General features: G+C 43.1%; 1 protein-coding gene across 10 annotated transcripts in view; it reads right to left on the bottom strand.

Annotated features, from left to right (window-relative positions):
• Positions 1-24,556, bottom strand: part of ATXN7 (ataxin 7) — a 178,632-nt gene that overhangs the window by 42,450 nt on the left and 111,626 nt on the right. Inside the window, exon 1 of one of the 10 annotated variants that reach the window (XM_075938498.1) lies at positions 1,957-4,104. The exons of the other annotated variants lie outside the window; for them this stretch is intronic. Coding sequence (XP_075794613.1) covers positions 1,957-2,092 — 136 coding nt within the window. The 5' untranslated portion in view covers positions 2,093-4,104. Of the gene's footprint in view, positions 1-1,956; positions 4,105-24,556 lie in introns of those variants that run through there. 10 annotated transcript variants of the gene reach the window in all.

The following is a 24,556-nucleotide window of genomic DNA, read 5'->3' as shown; positions in this document are numbered from 1 at the left end:
CTTATCGGGTAGTCAACTATTCGACTATTCTTTTACACAGCTAGTTTGTACAGCACCTAACACAATGAGGTCCTGGTTTTGAGTAGAATTCTAAGGAGCTATGGTCATATAAATAAAATAATAATACACTTTTACACCATATAAAATTAAACTGTGGAACTCATTGTCACAAGATAAAAGCGAAACCCAAAGCTCTCAAGGAAGGATAAACATTTACGTGAATAAGTAGAACAATAACAGCTATATTAAAAGTGATACAAAATATACGAAACCTTTCGGCTTCAGGGAATAAGATAATCACTAACTGTTGGGGTTAAGAAAGGAACTTTCCGTATGGACAGGTAATTCCACTATTATATGAAACAGCATCTCTTGTGCTTTCCTAAGAAGCATATGGCACTGAACTCTGTCAGAGATAGAATATCAGGCAAGATGCACCACTGAGCTTATTTAATAGGACAATTGCTATATGATAAGAAATGCAACTAACAGCAACATCAAGGTGCTTATCATAGTGAGTATATCAGGGAAAATAAAAAGGTGCCAGCATACAGTGCCAGAGCTCAGACTGATGGCGGTAACTCCATTTTCGTGCTTTCCAATTTTTGTTGTTGTAAATGACAAGCCATAAGAATTGTCACATTTCCTTTAGGGGAGATGGAAGGGAAAGTAAATAATAATATTTTTCAAGGTTCTTGGACTTAAGATACTTCTAAGTTTGGGAAACCTTCTCTTCACTTTAAAGTTCTGCATCTTGGAACACTTGCTGCACCACACAGCCAGGACAGGGCAGAAATAGTATTTATTTGTTTTAGGATCAGATCCTTAATGCTATTTTACACTGGGTTTAGGACACTGTAACACAAACATTTTATTGAGCACAGGAAAAGAGCCATCATGGGTATTCCATTAACACTAACACAGTTCATTCAGAGAAGTAAAGATATACAAAAATTCCTAGGATCCTGCAGATCCTTAGCACCTCGGATATGTTTACTAAATACTGCCTAAAATGTTACCACAAAAGTTTTAGTACACACAGAATCTCACTCGGCCATTTTAAATTTGGGACGTGACAGACTAACACAAAAAAATAATGCTTATCTAGAAACCCAGATATGTTTTATTTCAACACATTTAGGCCAATCATTTATTTTTATATTTCAGCCCAGTGATTAGCAGAACAGCAAAAAGATCGTCCTGTTCCCTCTGCAGACCTTGGTTTATAACAAGGAACGCACTAGATCTCTGACTTTTAAATTGCATTGCTGGGTGCCACAAGGAAGACCATTACAATAAACATGTTCTTAACTAGTTTATCTCCTTAATTAATAAACTGACAAAATGCTACTGAATTGCATAGCAGATTGACAGGATATAATCCATATTTTACATGTTTGACTGCTGTTTCTGTCCTCATTAATACAGTTTCTTTACATAATTTGTTTGGATTTCATATTTCTGTAGGGAAATAGCTTTAATGTAACAGATTATGCTTGTTCTCAGCACTTCCTGTATCATAAAACCACAGTTACCACAAATAAGATATCCCCCAACCCAGTTAAAACTTTAAAACATTAACTCCAATTTTAGACATCAAATAGGTAAACAATCATACTGCTTTTTAGTACATTTAAAAAAATTACTGTTTCAGGATACTTGGATGGTTTAGTGCAAACCTCAGCATTTTGAATTAATAGCAAACTCAACTCCCTTCTGCTTTTGAACTTTGGCCAAATCTCTCAAATGACATTTCAGAATGGCTTATGTGGGCCGCTTGCAGCAGTTAATCCCTCATTTTGAGATTATCCACTCTGATCAACTAACTGCGAAGACCATCTACACGACTTCACCAGTGTTCAGCTCTACCTCTGGCAGAAGTATAAACACACTTAGAAAACGCACACCGTATACGTCCTTTAGTTCCATGTAGTGTTAGTACAGAACTATACCAACCTCCTGCAAACTCCATGCAGATCTGGGCTGTTTGCCAATTCCTGTCTCTGAAAACTGCACAAGAAAAGTTACCCAGAGCTTTGAGCCCTGTGCAAAAAGAAAGGCTGTTCTGGAAAGCCTTCTTGTTAACTTCCATTCACATAATTTGATTGTGCTCCATTGCACCCTTGGTACTAAAACCTTGCATCATAATTTGGGTCTGCCCACAAACTCCAAACCAGCTCCATGTTTGGGTTTATGTAACATTTGCTACTACAGTAAAGTGCACTTGAATCGCAAAGGTCCTGGCAGATAAATAGTAAAACAGGAGGAGGAGTCTAATTTTATTTAATATGGTCATACCAGGAGTCCTTGCTGATGTAAATTAATCCCTCTATTTTCACAGCTACTTGCTAGAGTTTAAGAAGGTGGCATTTACGATGTTAATATGCTAATCACTTACTGTCCCAATTTTATGACTGTTTCTTTAAAGTAACCTTAGCACCTCGGATATATTAGCAGATCTACACCGACTATACAGTACAACAAACAGACATTATTTAAAACTATCTAACATTAACGAGAATATTAATACCCCCGTTTACAGCTACTAGGCATATAATACTCAAGAACAGAATGACTGTCTCAAATTACTTTGTACTCTAAATGTCAAGAATCTCTCAATCTTATTTTCTTTTCCCATAGGACTCTACCCTTTTTAACATTTTCAAATGCAATACAGTTTAGACGTATCTTTCATGGGCTATTTTTATATCTGAATGCTAACAAGAAAAATATGAATTTCTTCCCCACAATTGTTGTGTGGATACTAACAGATGAAATAATGATTATATGCCTATGACAGAAGACTAACGTAGAACTGATTAGTATGGAATAATTTGCTGTAAACTCTGCCTACCCTATTTAATTTTATAAAATCCATTTTGCAAACATCCCATCTACACAGCAGCAAAAAACCAAACCAAACCAAACCAAAAACAAAAAAAAGGGGGGGGAGGGGGAGATCATGTCTGACAGTTCATAAACCAAAAGTGTGGCTAAAACCTGAAGTCAGGTATTAGTTGATTATTCACCCCTCCAAATTACACTGAAATGACTCACTATGGCTCAATTACTAACTTCTGCCCTATTTTCTGACTGACCAATTGAAAAAGTTCCGTATGCTACTGGAGAGAAAAGAATACGAGAGGCAGTTTGGCGGGTGTTTTTCTTGGGTTGTGCCTTTTTTGTTTGATTTTAAATGACTATCAAAGCCAACATTTCTTTTCACACGTATCAAATTGTGTCCAAATACATTTTTTAAAGTAAACAACAGCTTCCGTCTCTGAAATACAAAGGTGCCCAGACAAAAGTCATCTGGCTTCTACTAGTGTCTTTGTGTTGTCAGCTGATTTGTTTCACCACCCAGAATGGCCAGCAGAAGCAAGGAATAGCATTTCAGCAGCTTCCTTTTCAGGAAAGCAGGGGAGCCTGGGGACTACTGTTCTAATCAAACAGATCAGAAACAAATAAATCCAGGCACGGCCGAAGCTCACTTCACAGGTTTGGCATGTTTATAGCATCAGATAGCCATCAGTGTTTCCCTTCCCCAAGAACTTCAAGAAAGAGACATAAATGCTGACTGACCATTAACCACATGAAAAAACTTTGTGCTACAAGGATATTTTCCTGGATTTTCATTGTGAAAATCCACTTCACCTATAATCCACTGTTAAAATTAATTACCAGAGGCATGTATTTTTTTCTTTGTTTGTTTGTTTTGTATTTACTGCATAGTATCTTAGTGGGCCACTAAGAATTACATTCTGGAAGTCCTCTGCTTCTATTTAGAGGTTCACAGAATTCAACTACAGGTTGAACCTCTCTAGTCCAGCACTCTCTGGTCTGGCAACATCCGTGATCTGGCATGATGTTCGTTAGCCGGATATCCACTTAATATGGGTGTGGCCAAGTTTCCCGCAATCCCATAAAGTTTGTTTACAGTCACCAGTCCTGGCTCTCAGTGTTCGGTGCTGCTATTTAGCTCTAACTTACCCATAAATGTGTTCTACGAGCCCAGAAAGCAGTGGAAGGGTTAGAATCATAGAATCATAGAATACAAGGACTGAAAGGGTCCTCGAGAGGTCATCGAGTCCAGTCCCCTGCCCTCATGGCAGGACCCCAGCACTGTCTAGACCATCCCTGATAGACATTTATCTAACCTACTCTAAAATATCTCCAGAGATGGAGATTCCACAACCTCCCTGGGCAATTTATTCCAGTGTTTGACCACCTTGACAGTTAGGAACTTTTTCCTAATGTCCAACTTAAACCTCCCTTGCTGCAGTTTAAGCCCATTGCTTCTTGTTCTATCCTCAGAGGCCAAGATGAACAAGTTTTCTCTCTCCTTATGACACCCTTTTAGATATCTGAAAACTGCTATCATGTCCCTCCTCAATCTTCTCTTTTCTAAACTAAACAAACCTAATTCCTTCAGCCTTCCATCACAGATCATGTTCTCTAGACCTTTAATCATTCTCTTTTAATCATCCTCTCCAATTTCTCCACATCTTTCTTGAAATGCAGTGCCCAGAACTGGACACAATACTCCAACTGAGGCCTAACCAGCGCACAGTAGAGCGGAAGAATGACTTCTCGTGTCTTGCTCACAACACACCTGTTAATGCATCCCAGAATCATGTTTGCTTTCTTTGCAACAGCATCACACTGCTGACTCATATTCAACTTGTGGTCCACTATAACCCCTAGATCCCTTTCTGCCATACTCCTTCCCACACAGTCGCTTTCCATTCTGTATGTATGAAACTGATTGTTCCTTCCTAAGTGGAGCACTTTGCATTTGTCTTTATTAAACGTCATCCTGTTTACCTCAGACCATTTCTCCAATTTGTCCAGATCATTTTGAATTATGACCCTGTCCTCCAAATTAGTCGCAACCCCTCCCAGCTTGGTATCATCTACAAACTTAATAAGCGTACTTTCTATGCCAATATCTAAATTGCTGATGAAGATATTGAACAGAACCGGTCCCAAAACAGACCCCTGCGGAACCCCACTTGTTATGCCTTTCCAGAAGGATTGTGAACCATTAATAACTACTCTCTGAGGGCGGTTATCCAGCTAATTATGCACCCACCTTATAGTAGCCCCATCTAAGTTGTATTTACCTAGTTTATTGATAAGAATATCATGCAAGATCGTATCAAATGCCTTACTAAAGTCTAGGTATACCACATCCACCGCTTCTCCTTTATCCACAAGACTCGTTATCCTATTAAAGAAAGTTATCAGATTGGTTTGACATGATTTGTTCTTTACATAAGAACGGCCGTACTGGGTCAGACCAAAGGTCCATCTAGCCTAGTATCCTGTCTACCGACAGTGGCCAGCACCAGGTGCCCCAGAGAGGGTGGACCGAAGATGATGATCAAGTGATTTGTCTCCTGCCATCCCTCTCCAGCCTCTGACAAACAGAGGCCAAGGACACCTTTTTACCCCCTGGCTAATAGCCTTTTATGGACCTAACCTCCATGAAATTATCTAGCTTCTCTTTAAACTCTATTATAGTCCTAGCCTTCACAGCCTCCTCTGGCAAGGAGTTCCACAGGTTGACTACACGCTGTGTGAAGAAGAACTTTTCTTTTATTAGTTTTAAACCTGCTCCCCATTAATTTCATTTGGTGATTTACAAATCCATGCTGGCTGTTCCCTATCAACTTGCCACTTTCCAAGTGTTTACAGATGATTTCTTTAATTACTTGCTCCATTATCTTCCCTGGCACAGAAGTCAAACTAACTGGTCTGTAGTTTCCTGGGTTGTTCTTATTTCCCTTTTTATAGATGGGCACTATATTTGCCCCTTTTCCAGTCCTCTGGAATCTCTCCTGTCTCCCATGATTTTCCAAAGATGACAGCTAGAGGCTCAGATACCTTCTCTATCAGCTCCTTGAGTTAGTAATGCTGCTAGACGATATTGACCTCCCTGTCGTTTGGCAAATTCTCTGATTTGGCTCCAGTCAGGTCCCAAGAGGGATGTTAAAATGTATAACTGCTGAAAATGTCAGTGGTTACATGGTTACACGTATCAGTAGGGCTTGACAAACTGCGGCGAGAGCTACTCGCTAGTCCCGCACTGCGCATGCACGCAGTGCCAGTGAATGGGGCGCACAGAGCGACCGGCTGAAATCCACTCGCCACGGGCGAGTGATACATAGGGCTCAACAAACAGCTGTTTCTAGAGGCAGCAACATTTCTGTCTATTCCCTTTTAGGAGCAAAAAGGTGCAGATCCCAGAAGTACTTTATTTGCACAGCAGACTGCTAACGAGCATCATGCAATCACCGGCTGTTGAAATCGAAGGTAGCAATATTTATAAAATCATCCGGCTGCTGACCGGGATTCGGGGAGGTGAGTGACGGAAAAGCAGGGGCAGGGAGAGGAATTAGGAAGCGGGGTCATTTTAGGTGGGGAGAAGATTAGAAAAGGGTAATGGAATGGCCGTACAATTGCTTTGAGGGGACATGCTGTGATTTTATGCCTCTGCACATTATGCTAGAAACACTCACATTGACCACCTCTGTTATTTCAGCTTTTTCACACATTTCCTGTAACTCCTTTATAGCTGGCTGACATGTGGCACGTGAGATGGAAGCTTCCAAGCAACTTTAAACTCTGTCTGTAGTAGGAGTTGCCATAAAACCTGGCCTTTACGGTGCCCAGTGTATGTTTGGTTCGAACCTCTGTGGTCTGGGACTCTCCTGTCCAGAAGCATCTGTGACTGCTGGACCCTGGATATTGCAGAACCAGACAACCGCAGCCACAGAAGTTGCTAGTGGCTGGGAGCTAAGCCAGCAGGCAGCCTGGAGGACCAGTGGCCTGGGAGCAGGAAGCCCAGCCAGCGGCTGGTACTGGCATTCGGCGCAGAGCTGGGTGGGGAGCCCCCCACCTGAGAGCAGAGCTCCATTAGCCGGGGGGTGCGGATCTGCTGCTGGCTAGGGGCAAGGAGCCCCAGTGACCAGAGGCATGGAGCCACCCAGCCAGAGTGGGGTGGCATCCAGGAGTGGCAGCACACTGGCTGGGGCAGTAGCCAGGAGGGGAGCCCCGGGAGAGCCCAAACTCTGACCTTCCCTGGCCCAGCAAACTCCCTTCTTCAGGATCACTCAGGTCCCAAGGGTGCCAGCCCAGGGAGGTCCAACTTGTACTTCAACTTGACGGCATTGTAAAGTGCTTTTCTGAAAAAGCCAAAAAATACCGGTCTATGGTAATAACACTGAAAAGGGGGTTGAGTTTAATTGTCTTATGGCATGAAAGATCTTAACGGGTTTTAAGTTTGGGTTTCTGAAAATACTGCTCAAAGTTGTTAAAAAAAATAGTAACGGTTCATAATCATGCAGGAAGGGCATAACAAGTGGGGTTCCACAGGGGTCTGTTTTGGAACCGGCTTTGTTCAATATCTTCATCAACAATCTAGATGATGTCATAGAGAGTATGCTTATTAAGTCTGCGATGATACGAAGCTGGGAGGGATTGCACGTGCTTTGGAGCGTAGGATCCATGAGAGCAGGGGACTGGACTCGATGACCTCTCGAGGTCCCTTCCAGTCCTAGTATTCTATGAATCTATGATCATAATTCAAAATGATCCAGACAAGCTAGAGAAATGGTCTGAGGTAAACAGGATGAAGTTTAATAAAGACAAATGCAAAGTGCTCCCCTTACGAAGGAACAATCCGTTTCACACATACAGAATGGGAAGAGAAAGGAGTCCTGGAGAAAGGGATCTAGGGGTCACACTGGACCACAAGCTAAATATGAGTCAACAGATATGGCAAAAAAAGCCAACTTGGTTCTAGGACGCATGAACAGGAGTGTTGTGAGCAAGACACAAGAAGTCATTCTTCTGCTCTACTCTGCACTGATTGGGCCTCAGTTGGAGTACTGTATCTAGTTCTGGGCACCACATTTCAAGAAAGATGTAGAGAAACTGGAGAAGGTCCAGAAAAGAACAATAAAGGGGATTCAACGTCTAGAAAACATGAGCTATAGGGGAAAGACTGAAAGAATTGGGCTTGTTTAGTTTAGAAAGGAGAAGAGAGAGGGGACATGATAGCGATTTTCAAGTATCTAAAAGGGTGTCACAAGGAGGAGGGAGAAAAATTGTTCTCCTTGGCCTCTGAGGATATGACAAGAAGCAATGGGCATCATTTGCAGCAAGGAAGGTTTAGGTTGGACTTTAGGAAAAACTTCCTGTCAGGGTGGTTAAACACTGGAATAAATTGCCTAGAAGATATTAAAAAGCAGGATGGATACACATCTATCAGGGATGATCTAGACAGTGCTTGATCCTGCTGTGAGGGCAGGGGACTGGACTTGATGACCTTCCGAGGTCCCTTCCAGTTCTAGTGTTCGATGATTCTATATGTGCAGCCAACGATTTAATCTGTCAGTTAACAGGACCATTTCCAGGTTAAGAAGCCTAAAATTAGCTGTACGAACAGAGATTTAGTTTGCGTGTAGCCATCTCATGCTGCCCTCCCCCCCCCATCTCTAATACACTCACTTGTCTGCTCCATGCTAGGGAGTAGGCAGAGTATAAAAGCATCACGCTTTTAACTGCCAGCTTGCTTACAAGAATGGAGCAGACAGGTAGAAGCAGGGAGAAGGGCAAACAGTCAGATGTGCCTTTAAGAAAGAAGCGAGTTCCCCGGTCTTTGTTGCTATGAGATTCCCGCAGCAGAGTAACATTAATTGAAACTACACTGGAACTACAGAACTGGGAGAAAGATGGCTTCCCTGGGGTCAGCAAAGCGTGAAGAAAAACGTGCCTCCATCTCTTCACTGCATGTGCGCAGCACTACAAAAAAAAGGGGGATGTATCTCAATGCATTAATACTGTTCTGCACACACAGAATACCAAACAGCAGGGCAGAAAGGGTTGCACTGGCATGAGTTTTAGAATGTTGCCAGTGGCAACATTATGAATGAATAATGCAGATCACCTCTCATAAATGCCAATGAAACTGCAACACCACAGCATAATGAATTCTACATATTTTGTACATGAAGCAAAACTGTTCTAGAAATGGCTAGTGAGCTTAAAACAAGTATAATTGGTCTATTTTTTGCATCATGAGCCCTGTAAACCCAGAGAGCTTATTCGCCATGTGAGATGACTGTGTAGCTGTTGTATAATAATCCAAGAATGCTGCCATATGAGAATTTTATCAATCCTATGCGTGGCCTTATCAGTGAGATCGTTACTGCAGAACCCATAGTGGTGATTAGAAATTCTTGTAGGAATGTACTGATCTAACTTATACTGGGATAGTGGAATGTTTCCGACCCACTTATAACGACTGATTTCACGAATTCTCCCCAGGAGGAAGATAATGGTCCCAGATAAGGACATCCCCTCATACAGGAAAGACCACGGGCAAAGTTGTGTAGCCCTTACATTCTCCTCACAAACCCGGTTCTGCCAATGCTAGGAACTAGAAGAGGACAGGGGTATCAATTCTTAAAATAGTGACTCAGTCTTGGGGAAAGGAGGTGCTCCAAAGGGTTAGGAGGAAGCATTTAAAAGACTCTCCCCCTGAAGTTGAGAGAAATGGTCTCTCTCTAGGGAAGTGCCTACGATGCTTCAACATAGCGGACTCCCCGTGTGGCAGATGGTTAGATACCTGGCATCTAGACATGCATGCCGTGCCGTTGGTTTAATTCTTCTCAGACTGGTCGCCTCTAAAATGCTGTTGTTGTACATAAATACTGTTTTGCTTTAAGGAGGCTGTTTGATCACTGGGTACCTCTGTCACTGCTCCCGGAGGGAACAACACTTCAGGGTCTGACTTTAAGCCAGGCCTGCTGAGGTTATCACGGCTGATGACAGGGGGGCTGCACCCCAGGCCTGGTTGGAGAGTAGGGCGACTAGATGATACCACCATAAGCTAGAGGTGACAGCTACAGATCGAAGACCTGAAAGGGGGTTGCATGCAAAGAGACTGGTGAGCCGAGCTGCAATGAGCCTGGGAACTGTGCCACAAGACCAACTGTACAGGGATCCAAAAGAGCCATAAAAAGCATTGCTCCAGATTTTATCCGCTTGTATCAGATTTTAAAGCCTGGTATCTTTTTTTCACCCCCCAGAACTAGAAGTGAGGGCTTCGTGCTCTCCAGTGAACTCTCCCAGACGAATAGTATTAGCTTCTGTGTCGAGTCCCTGCAGTGACATCACACAATGGGCTCTCGGAGTCATGACATTTTTTAAGTCTAGAGCAGGGGTTCTCAAACTTCTCGGCCTGCAGCCCACGCCGCTCAATGCGAACCTTTCCGCAGACCACCAGCCAACCACCCATAATGCCAAAATGCCTTCGCTCCTCTCGAATTACCTTAAATACTATATTATTCACATTGGGCCACTAGCGCATAAAAATTTAACTACACAGCTGTAATGTAAGGGGGCATATATAACCGTAAGAAAGGAAATATTATTAAATCAGATTAAGCCTTTTAACTTTATCATGTCAATTTACAAAACTTCAAATTAAATACTAATTTATGTCCAAAACACAAGGTTTCAACATTGTCTTTATTTATGGCAGGGACAGGGAACCTCTTTGGGTCGAGGGTCACTGACCCACAGAAGAAACAGTCAGGGGCCACACAAAAGTTAAAAGAAATAAAAAAATACCAATAAAATCAACAAAAAGCCCAACCCTCAGTGATGTGGCCCTGGACTGAGACACCTCACCTCACCTCACTCCTTTCACGCTCCATCCCCATGATGGAGGTGGGGAGAAAGGAAAGGGAGGACAGAGGTTTAGGGCTTCCCAAGGTCAGATTAGCTCTTCTGGGGTCACAGGTCTATAGATTTTGTGGGCCCCCTAGACCCTGGGACGGGTCCAAAAATGAGGAGTTCAGTGTGTGGGCTGCCAGGGAGTGGGATAGGGATGGGAGTCTGGATGAGAGGTGGGGTGGAGGAGGGGATGAAGGAGCAAGGTCTGGCAGGGAGGTTGGGTACAGGAGCAGGCTGAGGGCAGGGTGTGTCTTGGCAGGAGATGAACTGTAGTGGGGGGTGAGGTCTGGGTAGGAGTGAGAGTACAGGAGCAGGGTGGGAGTGTGGTGTCTCCATGGTGTGTGTGTGGATGTGCGCGCATGCAGGATTGGACATAAGAACAATAGGGCGGTTCTTATCTGGCTCCATGCACTCCGCTGCTCCTATTGTTTGCAACTGCAGCCAATGGGAGCAGCAGGAAAAACCGCTAGGTGAGCAGTTTCCTGTGGTGCTGTTTCCCAAGCCACTGGGAGGGCGAGCAGCAGCGCATGGAGCTGCTTCCCCCACTGCAAGTCGGATCCGGCCTGCGAAGCTCAGAGCTCTCCCTCCTTCCCTTCACAGCAGGAAGCCAGTCCTGGCGCTCCAACCATGCAGGGAGGAGCAAAGCAGGGCTGGAGCGCCAGCGCAGCTCCCCACTGCTGGGGTGGAGTGAAGGGTTGAGCCCGCCTGCAAGATGGTCACAGACCACTAGGACAACACTGGGGGACCCCCTGGTCTAGAAAAAACTGCCCGAGCCATAACTCCATTTCTCTTCTCCTGGGCCTCGTACAATTGTTTTTGTTGATTTGGGGGTTTGGCAGGGCAGCATTGAGAAGAGAGGGCGAAAAGGAAGAAACACTTCTGGCCATTTGATTTAAAAAAAAATCATCAGCTGCTGGATGCTCCTCAGTGTTTGGAAAATTAGCATAAATCCTGGAAAGATGAAATGGGGACAGAGAGGAGGTGCCTGATAAATTCCCTGGTATATGAACTAGTTACACGGTTCTGCAGTCTGGCACATGGAACTATCAACTGAGAATATGCAGGCGCTTTTTATACTAAAATCACCTATTACTGAACACAAACATCATATTCACACTAATGCTCAAAAACTGCCCTATCGATGTTGGTTTTTTTTTGTTGTTGTTGTTGCTTTCAAGGATTACAAGTTTTACAGAAATAGAGGGCTAGTAAATACGTTCACATCTCAGTGACTGCTGAACATGGCTAGTAGGGTCATCGGGGGTGGGCCACAGAAGTAGCAAGCACATTCTAAATAACCGGCAGGCCTCTTGCTTCCCCATGGAACAAACTGAGGGTGCTGCGGACAGAGCACGGTTGCTACCAAAGATCAGCCCCACTGCCTTATCCCTGTGAATCGGGTATTTTGAGACACCCACCGCCCAGAAAGCACACTCCCTCCTCAGCGGCAGAGTCCACACGATGCCAAAAGATAGCGCCGGCTGCCGAAATAGCCACTCTGTACTAACACACTGCGGACACCGAGGCATACCGCATGACAGACACCTGTATGTTAGACCAACCGCAAAGCAGAGAGGGATATTTTTAGAAGTTGATAAAAAGATAGCTTTGTGGCCCAGAGGCTGGGTGGTGGTCAAGAAGGATGGAGGACAAAAGGGAGGTGGCCTGGTCTATGCCACCTTCTTCCCAGCAGCATCGTGAAGTTTAATTCCTGTTTCCGAAGCACTCTGTTGAAAGGCACAGAAGAAATTAAAAGTATTAGTTGAAGCACTTCCTCCTCCCCAAGCAGCTCACATGAGGTATGTGTGACGGACGTGACAATTTCCTGCAATCTCCTTAGGAGGCCTGAATTAATTGAAGTGTCTTTGGGGACCACCATATGAAATAAACGGGTTACGCATTTATGTGGGCTGGGACTGGATATACCCTCTTGAAAATGGGAGCTGTGACAGATCTGAGATCTGGGTGTCAAAGGACGATCTTGAGCAAGACAAAAATGGACTCTTGGAACAAAAAGCATCAGTGTTTTTTCTCAAGAATATCTAGGGGGAAATGAATGCAAAGCCCCCACCTCCGGTTATGCAAAAACCCAGCCTGCTTTTTGAAGTAATGCTCTTGGGGGGGGGGGGGGGGGGGCTGGTTGCCTGACTGATGATCCCCAATTATCCGAGACCAAGATCTAAGCATCTAAACGAAAGACTGAAAGAGTCATCGATGGCTACTTTTAAATCTGTTATTAAGTGTCCAGGGAGCTTAAAGTGTTCAATAGGTTACCTTTCTTGATGTCTAATGTGTGTCCATTTATCCCTTTAGTGCAGAGACTGTACAGTTTGGCCAATATAAATGGCAGAGAGGCATTGCTGGCCTATATGTTAGGTTAGCAGATGGATGTAATATTTTGGATAATGTTACTGTTATCCCAACTAGCCAATGATATTTCACATATTCAGCTAGGCTGGCGTCTTAAGCGCGCGCGTGTGTGTGTGTGTGTGTGTGTGTGTGTGTGTGTGTGTGTGTGTGTAAATTTAACATTATCTTGATCTACTTTAATTTTCTAAACCTTGAGAGGATTTATAGTTCTGGGGGAGTTGCACAGTGCAGAAACCACATTATTTACAAAAGGAAATTATGTGAAACATTAACGTGTTTTATTGCATGGCATAGCCAATACACTCCTAGCTGGTTCAGAGAAGGACACACACGGAAAACCAAATGTAGGTGACGACTATAACAGTATAACATTACTGTTAAAATTATTAAATATGACATGAATTACAATGAAACATACTGGACAAAATGCTTTACTTTAGCCTCCCATTGCTATCAGAGGGATACTTTTTAGAGTACTACAGAAAAAAAGCAATAGTAGAAATCTAGAAACCATGCTGGCAAATTTTCTTGTAATTATCCCCACAGCATGACTCAAACAGGCGTGGGAACATTCCTGTAAGTACAGCCAACTGGACATTTTCGGTCAGAAAATGGCAATTAGTTAAACCTCAACTGTCTCATGAAAGTGAGCTGCAAATTATCTGGTTCCCTGTCAGTGGGCTAGTGAAGAGTCGGGGCTTCCAGAGTTTGCTGCTCCAGGGCAGCCCCGTCATGCCAAGGCTTGTAGGCTCCTTGCCACGGAACAAAGACTGGAAGGCTTCGGAGCGGCAACTCTTACCGGTAGCTCAGATCCTGGATCTACAGGAGGGCGCGTGGAAGGCCCAGCTCACAAAGGGACTCCCAAGACTCCCAGGTTCTCTGCTGCAGAAATGGGCACCTAGAGGTCCTGATAATATCTTTCAGGGTCTGTGGCTCCCACTCCAAGGCAACCAGTTGGCTCTGCAGTCTGGAAGCCCCAGTGTCGCTGGGCAGTCTGCATGTCGGGGTTGTCCCAAAGCCCCAGACCTTAAAAGTCCAGAAACGGACCAGAAGGTCAGTTTTGCTTGGCATCTGCTGTCCTAAGGAGAAAATTTCACTTCTGATTCATTTTTCAGAATTCCCAGTTTGCAAGAAGTATCCCAAACATTTCGGTACAATCGGAAATGGATTTCTCCGAAGCCAGACAGCCTGTGTTATGGCCAGGTCTGCCAGTAAACAAGTAATCTGCAGTTTGATGTGTTTGTGGTCCTAGTTCTCCTCCTTCCAACCTGCATTAGCATATTAAATACTCTCCTAATATTAATTTTCCAGGGACCCAAGTGTCACAAAAGGATATCATAAGATTGCATGTGGGAGAAATGATGGTGTGTGTAGTTGCAATGGGGAGGTGTCGACAAGACAATTTGTGATCTACACTATGACAAGTGAGAGAAATTGTGCTGCAAACCCCGAAATGTGAATTTTCCTGACGTGCACCAGGAATCTGATTGGATTCAACAGGGCTACTCACATAAGGGTTTACAAGATCAGTTTTAAATTACCCAATTTATTTACGTAATCTATAGCAACAACTATCTTTAATTTGCTACACTAATCATTATCATGAGATATTTAGGGCTACTAGCATGACAAAGTTATTTCAAAAGAGGTTAGGCTTTTACCACTTTTTGAAAATTATCCTACAGAAGTAATCATGTTCCACTAAATCATGCAAAAAGTCACACTGAGATAATGGTAGAGCTACTTTTGTCATTCATTCTCAGTTTCCTTAATGTTGGGAGGTTATGTCAGCAATATAGGCTTACTTATTTTTTAAGTTCTCTCTCTATATAAATCACATATTTATTGTTTAGCTATTTAATAATATGTTGGCAAACAATATTACATAGGGAATGTTATACACTCCCTCTTCTGGTCATACTTAAAAAACACAGTTTGTAGGCTTTAAATATATGAGATGTGTATTAGATATCAGTTTCTTTGCTTTGCTTCTTTCCAGGAATTAATAACATTGTTACTATGAAGAAGTTACTGAAAGGTCAAAGAAAACTGGTACTCCATAAATGTGGAAATAAATACTCAATCATTTAAAAAGTCAGTGTCATGCCTAATTAAAATTAATTAAAAATATTTTTTCTATTTGGTACACATTAACCTTCTATAATTGTATAACATGAATACAGCTTTTTGGCTAGCTATAATTTTGTGAGAACACAGCTTTGGGAATGCTGCTTGCTTGCAAGAAGGAGCAAGCATGCACAAACCACTGCTTTTTGCGTCAGTCTGGCATGAACTATTTTCTTCCTTCTAGTAACAATCCCGGGTATGTACATATGCTCTGAGGTCAGGGAGCATTCCTGTCCATGCTGTTATAAAAGCAATGATATATCTTATTGAGTAGAGCTGAAGACACGCCTACACACCTTAAGTGCCCCTTATTTTCTAAGAAGCATTACTTACATTAAGGAAATAAAATTCTCTTAAGGAGAAAATGCACCGAAGAGTTACACAGGCAAACCTGCACATGGAAGTGTTCTAGTAACAGTGTGTGTGCGCAGACATATGCATCATCCCAGGCAACATGTGATAGGGTGCTGCTTTTTCCCAGTGCATATAGAATGATGTAAAGTGGTGCATTCACACATTATATTAATGCAATCACTTTCGCTGAAACAGTTGTAAAGGAAGAAGCCATGACAGACTGTTGCATTGTAATCCTCTTTCCCTTCTTTTCTTCAATATTTTTCTAGTTTTGAAGGAGGAAATTTACTAGTTTGTATAATTCCAGCTGTTTTTTATGATGCATTTTCTCCTTTGAGTCAATTTCCCCTAGCTTGCTTATCTTGTTTATCTTATTGATAAACTAGGCAAATATAACTTAGATAGGGCCACGATAAGGTGGGTGCATAATTGGCTGCATAACCGTAGTCAGAGAGTTGTTGTTAACGGTTTTAAATCCTGCTGGAAAGGGATAACAAGTGGAGTTCCGCAAGGGTCTGTTTTGGGACCCGTACTGTTCAATATCTTCATCAATGATATAAATATTGGGATAGAGAGTACGCTTATTAAGTTTGCAGATGATACCAAACTGGGTGGGGTTGCAACTTCTTTGGAGGATAGGGACATAATTCAAAATGACCTTAGCAAGTTAGAGAAATGGTCAGAGGTAAACAGGATGAAGTTTAATAAAGAGAAATGCAAAGTGCTCCTCTTAGGAAGGAACAATCAGTTCCATACATACAAGATGGGAAGCGACTGTCTAGGAAGGAGCATGGCGGAAAGGGATCTAGGGGTCATAGTGGACCACAAGTTGAATATGAGTCAACAGTGTGATGCTGTTGCAAAAAAAAGCAAATATGATTCTAGGTTGTATCAACAGGTGTGTTGTAAGCAAAACTCGTGAAGTCATTCTGCCGCTCTACTCTGCACTAGTTAGGCCTCAGCTGGAGTATTGTGTCCAGTTCTGGGTGCCACATTTCAAGAAAGATGTGGAGAAATTGGAAAGGGTACAGAGAAGAGCGACAAGAATGGTTAAAGGTCTAGAGAACATGACCTATGAAGCCAGGCTTCATGAACTGGGCTTGTTTAGTTTGGAAAAAAGAAGATTAAGGGGGGACATGATAGCGGTTTTCAAATATCTAAAAGGGTGTCACAAGGAGGAAGGAGAAAATTTGTTCCTCTTGGTTACTGAGGACAGGACAAGGAGTAATGGGCTTAAAGTGCAGCAGGGGAGGTTTAGATTGGACTCTGAGATTTCCTGTCTCTCGTTTGTGCACTGCTTAGACCCAACAAGAGAATAAGTGAATGGGAGCTAGATGACTGCGAGAAGAGGGTTAGAAGTGAATGACGGGAGGACAGAATCTGTGCAACATGAAACTTGTATATATGCACAAAAATAACTTTGTTTTTTGAGTCAAAAAAAAAGTCTCTTTATTTTTGTAGTTCAATACTTAACAGTGTTTAAAGAGGTTCCCAGAATGCTCCTTTCTGGAATTGTAAGTGTTGTGGTGTCCATCTGAGGTTTGCATTTCTTGGAATAGTCTCCAATAATAAGAACACATACTTCCCAAAAGAAACAAGCCAGGAAGTCCTTATAAACATACAACTGGTTTATAAGCTTCAGAGGGGTAGTCTGTAACTGGAAAAAACTTAAAACAACAAATAGTCTAGCAGCACCTTTTAAAGACTAACAAAACATGTAGATGGTATCATGAGCTTTCGTGGGCACAGCCCACTTCCTGGTCTCATTTCAGGATGAAACCTTTTGACAGCGTCCTTTGAACAGCAAGTCCTTGTCTTAGAGTTTTATGGGCTACTATCCCTTCTCTCCTCACTGATCCCCAGGCCAGTAAGAATCCAGTTTCTTTTTCTTCTCTGGAACAAGTCTCCTCCTACCTTCCTGGCATTCCCTCCCCTAAACACAGGTTGCAGCTTCAAACTTCTGTGTACAGTGCTACTCTGGGCTCCCTGCCAATTCCTCCACACCTCTGGCCTGCCCTCTCAATGCATGCCACCTCCTCTGGCTGGGACCCAGGCTGAAGGAGTGGTTCGAGACGAGAAAGAGCCCTTACAGTGGTGAAGAAATCCTTCCTCGCATACCCAGCATGTAAACTGAAGCAGCGTTGCTTTTCCTGAGTCTGCAGAGAGTCTGAAACAGTAACTCCAAGAGTGGTGTGATCTTCCCCATGCATCTTAATGAGCTCTAAATGATTGAACTTAATTCGATGATTGAAAAGGCAGTATCATTAACTATTTCGGTGCCAACCATTTGAGAACAAACAAATCAAGTGGCTTATCCCGCAATCCCAAATAATTCCTTTAAGCTTCCCAAGTGGGACGTTAGTTATGTGCCCTTAACAGCCATGGATTAACTTACTAAAATTCTGTAACCAATCCTCGCTCGGTTCTATTTAACTATATGCTGCATTTAGTTAAATTATTCCTCCCTCATGCCCAAGATTTGATTCTCTATAGCAGGGGTTCTCAAATTTGTGATACTTCGACCCCCCCTCTCAGTTGCCCCTCTAAGTTGCTCGCAACTCCCCTCTAAGTTGCTCGCACTGGGACCCACAGTTTGAGAAACGCTGCTCTATAGGAACATTAAGATGATTTTTCTTTCTTCCCCACTAATACTAACTGTTGCTTCTTCCCCCACTTTTCACTTTTAGATATCACTCCTGAAGAGAGAACCATCCACATATAGTTCCACACTGGGATCATATCCAGAAGGATCACTGTATCAGAATGGGATTTTCACTGGAAGACTTTAAATCTATACTTAGTTCTTCCACTGGAAAATATTTCTCCTTCAACTTCTCCCAAATACAAGAGGAGATATCCTCTCTCTACTGTGTTTCAGTCATTCGGTGATTTCTGCATTGGCAGATTAGCATGAAATTCAATTGGCACTACCCAATCTGAGGCAAAGAGAGAAGAAAACATGCCGCAGCAATTTTACATTTAAAGAATCTGAGCACATGCATATGTATTGTAGATTAAGCAGTAAATTGTACAATGACTTTCCTGGATTTTTAAGTCAAACAACAGCGTGGTGTTTTGTTATCAGATACTACTACCAATGTATACACACAATCAGGGCTTGAAAAATCACGTGCCTATAACAAGCAAGTAGCTTTACCGGGAAACTTCCATTAACTTCTTGAAAAAAGTACATTTTCATTAAGTTTATAAGTTCTTACATGTGTAATGAAACACTTCTAAGTATGAAGTGATTGTGACATTACAATTAGTCACAGTGCACAAGTACTGCATTCTGAGAAACTGCAAAGAGCGTGGACTTCTGTTACTCTTCATGGTAGCTAAGAGACTTCATACTTAGCTAATAGGTTATGGGCCTACATTCCAAGTTCTGTCTCTCTCTAATCCGCGTTTATTTACAGTGCGTTCCTTTCCAGGTGGTAGTACTTTTGTATGTAATGATGTTCTATTTAAAAATAACTAATGAATCACTTGAAAAAATTTCTGAAATAAATCCTATGCTAACCTCTGAGCCTTTCTGGGAATATGCCAAAATGATTCTTGCAAAAGATATAGAATTTCATATAGCTCTGGCAAGAAGAAATTAAACTAGTCGTTACTGGACCCAAAAACTAAAATCCAGCTGCTGGACACTACGGTATGAGAACTGCTCGCATGTCTAAATGGAACCTGCTGAAGTTGACATTGATTATTTGCTAAAAATCACAGAGATTTAACTTGGACTGAGTATGTGTCAAATACCACCTTTGCCTATTGGACAATACAGTTGGCAGATTGCCAGCCTATTTGTAAAAAAAACCCCTACAGGGTCTAGAAAATTCTATTTTGACTATTAAACCCTTATTGCAGGAAGAGGGTTTAGGATTACTGATCTCAGCTGAAATTCTGACGATTTGTATAAAGAATTTTTAGATTAGTTAACAAAGTTCTAGATAACCAGCAGGCACTGTATTGATGAGAAAAATTAATCAACTGCCAAACAGATTGCTAAATGTAATGATGCCCCCATCCACCCAAAAGACACAAGCGCCCCCGCAGCCTTCTACAAAAAGCCTAGGTCAATGACTTGGGAGCCAGATTAAGATTATTCCTTTCCTATTTGCTTTAAATATTGTCTTGTACTCACACTCCATCTCTGACTTTGTGTATTTGTTAAACACTTCCCCTACCTTTCTGTAACCCCCCAAAAAACAGTTAACAAAATATGTAAATATGACAAATACAGATGTTGAATTTTCATTTTGGTCAGTTAATGTCAATTCTAGTTTATAGTAACCAAAGGAGACTTAGATTTATGTTCAGCAACCCAATGTGTTATGTTATGATGAAGGGACCATGATACTGAGTTACGTATGCTATCAGAACACAACAACATATTTCAAGGGTCAAGTACAGAAACGGTAATTATAATTATCTCTGTCAAGCCCAAGGAAAGCTAATGAGAGCATTTATCCTGACTAAAATCAGGCTGGATGTATTATTTCTAACCTATTTAAAAGGGCTTGAAAACGTACTCTATTAGGCAGATGGAAGAGAACTACAACCTGCTAATCAAAAATAGATACAGCCCCTGAATGAATGTGTGGGTGGAGGCCGGAGAGGGTAAACTAATGAGTGTAGGCAGTGAGATAGTCAGATGAAGGTAGCTCCTGATAAAGAAGTCCAATCTAAAGCTTTTAGTTGCTGAGAAGAGAATTGTTGCTCGGATTGCTATTACGGTGTTGTTCTTGAACCCCAAAACCAGCCTCTAGCTAACAAAAGTATCCGACAACGTGTCGCTCCCCTTCTCTCTGCCTTCTGTCCCTTCTCTTCCTCCTGGCTGTGCCCGAGTGGCGGCAAAGAGCAGGTCAAATATTCTATACCGGTTTATCCATTTCACATTATCCATTTTTTAGGTCCTTCCTGCTGCGCAGAGGTTTCCAAAAGAGTAGCAAGGTGAAGCTGACATTCTGAACAGCTCACTGTTGCCTACACAACAACAGAAGTGAAGTGAAGAGAATCATAAATCTCATTTGTCGCTGCATGCCGGAGTCATGAGAAGCAGTAGAGGCACCAGACAGGCCTGCCAAAAGACTCAGCATACTGTTCCATTTTCTCTCTCCAATATTTAACATCGGTATAACTTTCTGCAACCATTAAAAAATTCAACTGACACCACCACCATGGGTCTCATTCGTAGATCTCAAAATAGTTGATAAGGTGGGTAACCACTATTATTTTCCATTCTAGGTGTAGAAACTGAGGCAGAGAGAAGCTAAGTGACTTGGGCAAAAGCATTAAGGCAGTCAGTAGCAAAGAACGGAATGCAGGGAACCTATTCCTTGCGAAGTCATGTTTAAATCCACAAGCACATGTTGATTCTCACACAATGGAGCTGCCTCCCTTCATGGGGACAGAAGCCAAACTAGCTATTTAGCAGGGATGCAGCTCATTGCTGACTCTTGGCTGGCAACCAGCGTGAGTGGGAAAAGCTGGTGAAAGCTCTAGAACCACCACCAATCAGCCAGATGTCCCCCCAAAACATGCCCCTGCTCTGAGATCTCCACTAAAAGTAAGGGACCCATGGGAATGGGTTTCACACACCACCAAGCCCAGCTATGAGCTGAAGTAAGCAGAACCATGAACTTAAATATTTCAAGGAGGGAAAAATCTCCAAACCAACCAACCAAACACAACAATGCATCCACTGGAACAGACTTTCAAGCCTAGCCATCAGTCTCCCTCCGTTTAGAGTTGTCCCCGAAACCACGAGAGCTGTGTGAAACCACGCAGGCCCTGGTTCTCGTGGGGGACTTTAATCACCCTGACATCTGCTGGGAAACCTATACGGCAGTACACAGGCAATCCAGGAAGTTTTTGGAGAATGTTGGGGATAACTTCTTGACACAGGTGCTGAAGGATCCGAGCAGAGGCCGTGCGCAGCTTGACCTTCTGCTCACAAACAGGGAGGAACTAATAGGGGAAGTGGAGGTGGGTGACAACCTGGGAAGCAGTGATCACGAGATGGTAGATTTCAGGATCCTGACCAAAGGAAGAAAAGAGTAGTAAAATACACACCTTGGACTTCAAAAAAGCAGTTTCTGACTCCCTCCAAGATCTGATGGGCAGAATCCCCTGGGATGTTAACATGAAGGGGAAAGGAGTCCAGGACAGCTGGCAGTATTTTAAAGAAGCCTTATTGAAGGCACAGAAAGAAACCATCCCGACGCGTAGCAAGAGAGGCAAACATGGTAGGAGACCGGACTGGCTTACAGGGGAAATCCTTGGTGAACTTAAGCACAAAAAGGAAGCTTACAAAGAGTGGAAACTTGGACAAATGACCAGGGAGGAGTTTAAAGGTATGGCTCGAGAATGCCGGGGGGTTAGTAGGAAGGCGAAAGCGCAAATGGAATTGCGACTGGCTAAGGATGTGAAGGATAACAAGAAAGGTTTCTACAGGCATGTTAACAAGAAGAAGGTGATCAGAGAGGGTGTGCGGCCCCTAATGGATGAAGGAGGTAACCTAGTGACAAATGATGTGGGGAAAGCTGAAGTACTCAATGCTTTCTTTGCCTCTGTATTCACGGACAAGGTCGGCTCCTGGACTTCTGCGCCAAGTGACGCAAGATGGGATGAAGATGGACAGCCCGTGGTGGGTAAAGAACAGGTTAGGAACTATTTAGAAAAGCTAAACGTACATAAATCCATGAGTCTGGACTTAGTGCATCCGAGGGTACTGAGGGAGTTGGCAAATGTCATTGTGGAGCCTTTGGCTATTATCTTTGAAAAGTCGTGGAGATCGGGAGAAATCCCGGATGACTGGAAAAAGGCAAATGTAGTGCCCATCTTCAAAAAAGGGAAGAAGGATGATCCAGGGAACTATAGGCCTGTCAGTCTTACCTCGGTTCCTGGAAAAATCATGGAAGGGATCCTTAAGGAATCCATATTGAGGCACTTGGATGAGAGGAAAGTGATTAGGAATAGTCAGCATGGATTCACAAAGGGCAAGTCGTGCCTGACCAATCTGATTAGCTTCTATGATGAGGTAACTGGCTCGGTGGACATGGGGAAGTCAGTGGATGTTACATACCTTGACTTTAGCAAGGCTTTTGATACGGTCTCCCACAATATTCTTGCCAGCAAGTTAAGGGATTGTGGATTGGATAAATGGACGGTAAGATGGATAGAAAGATGGCTAGAAGGCCGGGCCCAGCGGGTAGTGATCAATGTCTCGATGTCAGGATGGCGGTCGGTTTCTAGCAGAGTGCCCCAAGGTTCGGTTCTAGGACCGGTTTTGTTCAATATCTTTATTAATGATCTGGATGAGGGGATAGATTGCACCCTCAGCAAGTTTGCGGATGACACTAAGCTGGGGGGAGAGGTAGATACGCTTAAGGGTAGAGATAGGGTACAGAATGACTTAGACAAATTAGAGGATTGGGCCACTAGAAATATGATGAGGTTCAACAAGGACAAGTGTAGAGTCCTGCACTTGGGACGGAAGAATCCCAAGCATAGTTACAAGCTGGGGACCAACCAGTTAAGTAGTAGTTCTGCAGAAAAGGACCTGGGGGTTACAGTGGATGAGAAGCTAGATATGAGTCAACAGTGAGCCCTTGTAGCCAAGAAGGCTAATGGCATATTAGGTTGCATTAAGAGGAGCATTGCCAGCAGATCCAGAGATGTCATCATTCCCCTTTATTCGGCTTTGGTGAGCCGGCATCTGGAATACTGTGTCCAGTTCTGGGTCCCCCACTACAAAAAGGATGTGGACGCATTGGAGAGGGTCCAGCGGAGGGCAACCAAAATGATTAGGGGGCTGGAGCATATGACTTATGAGGAGAGGCTGAGGGACTTGGGTCTGTTTAGTCTGCAGAAGCAAAGAGTGAGGGGGGATTTGATAGCAGCCTTCAACTTCTTGAAGGGAGGTTCCAAAGAGGATGGAGAGAGGCTGTTCTCAGTAGTGACAGATGGCAGAACAAGGAGCAATGGTCTCAAGTTGCGGTGGGAGAGGTCCAGGTTGGATATTAGGAAAAACTATTTCACTAGGAGGGTGGTGAAGCACTGGAATGAGTTACCTAGGGAAGTAGTGGAGTCTCCATCCCTAGAGGTGTTTAAGTCTCGGCTTGACACAGCCCTGGCCGGCTTGATTTAGTTGGAATTGGTCCAGCCTAGAGCAGGGGGCTGGACTTGATGACCTTCTGAGGTCTCTTCCAGTTCTATGATTCTTTGAAAGATCACCTAGGGATGGGACTGTGAGGAAAGAAGGAATGCAAGACAAAGCCCACAGAGAGGAGAGCTACAAAGAGGAGGTGTTCACACACCACATTAACAAAGCATCCACACTACCAAACCTGTCATTTCAAAGTAACAACTCCTGTTTTTCATGAGGAATAATGCTCATTTCAAAACAGAAGCAGTGGTGCCGCCATTTTGAAATAACTACTCCCCAGAGTCATTAAAACTAATTTCTCCTCAGTGCTTTCTGGGGCTTTAAGTCAAGGTAGTGCGTACATATTAACAGAGCTTGACTTGGACTAATTTTGAGGCTTCCCTGTGTTGTGGGCACGCTATTTCTAAATTATTATTTCAGGACATATTATTTCAAAATAATTTCCTAGTGTAGACATGCCCTAAATAGAGTAAGTCTCTGCACAGACTGCTATTACAGGAAAAGGAAAAGTCACCTCAGCGTCAACGGAGTTTATTCTCTGACAAGACAAAAAATAAGGATTTTTTTTTTAAAATGGAGATACATCTATCTCACAAAGCTGGAAGGGACCTTGAGAGGTCATCGAGTCCAGTCCCCTGCCCTCACAGCATGACCAAGTACCATCCCTGACAGATTTGCCCCAGATCCCTAAATAGCCCCCTCAAGGATTGAACTCACAACCCTGGGTTTAGCAGGCCAATGCTCAAACCACTGAGCTATCCCTCCGCGCAAAGTCTCTTCTGACTGAGC

The sequence above is a fragment of the Pelodiscus sinensis genome, chromosome 11, assembly GCF_049634645.1.
Source record: "Pelodiscus sinensis isolate JC-2024 chromosome 11, ASM4963464v1, whole genome shotgun sequence".
NCBI lineage: Eukaryota > Metazoa > Chordata > Testudines > Trionychidae > Pelodiscus > Pelodiscus sinensis.
The sequence above is the reverse complement of the archived record's forward strand: the minus strand, read 5'-3'. Positions and strand labels throughout refer to the sequence as shown.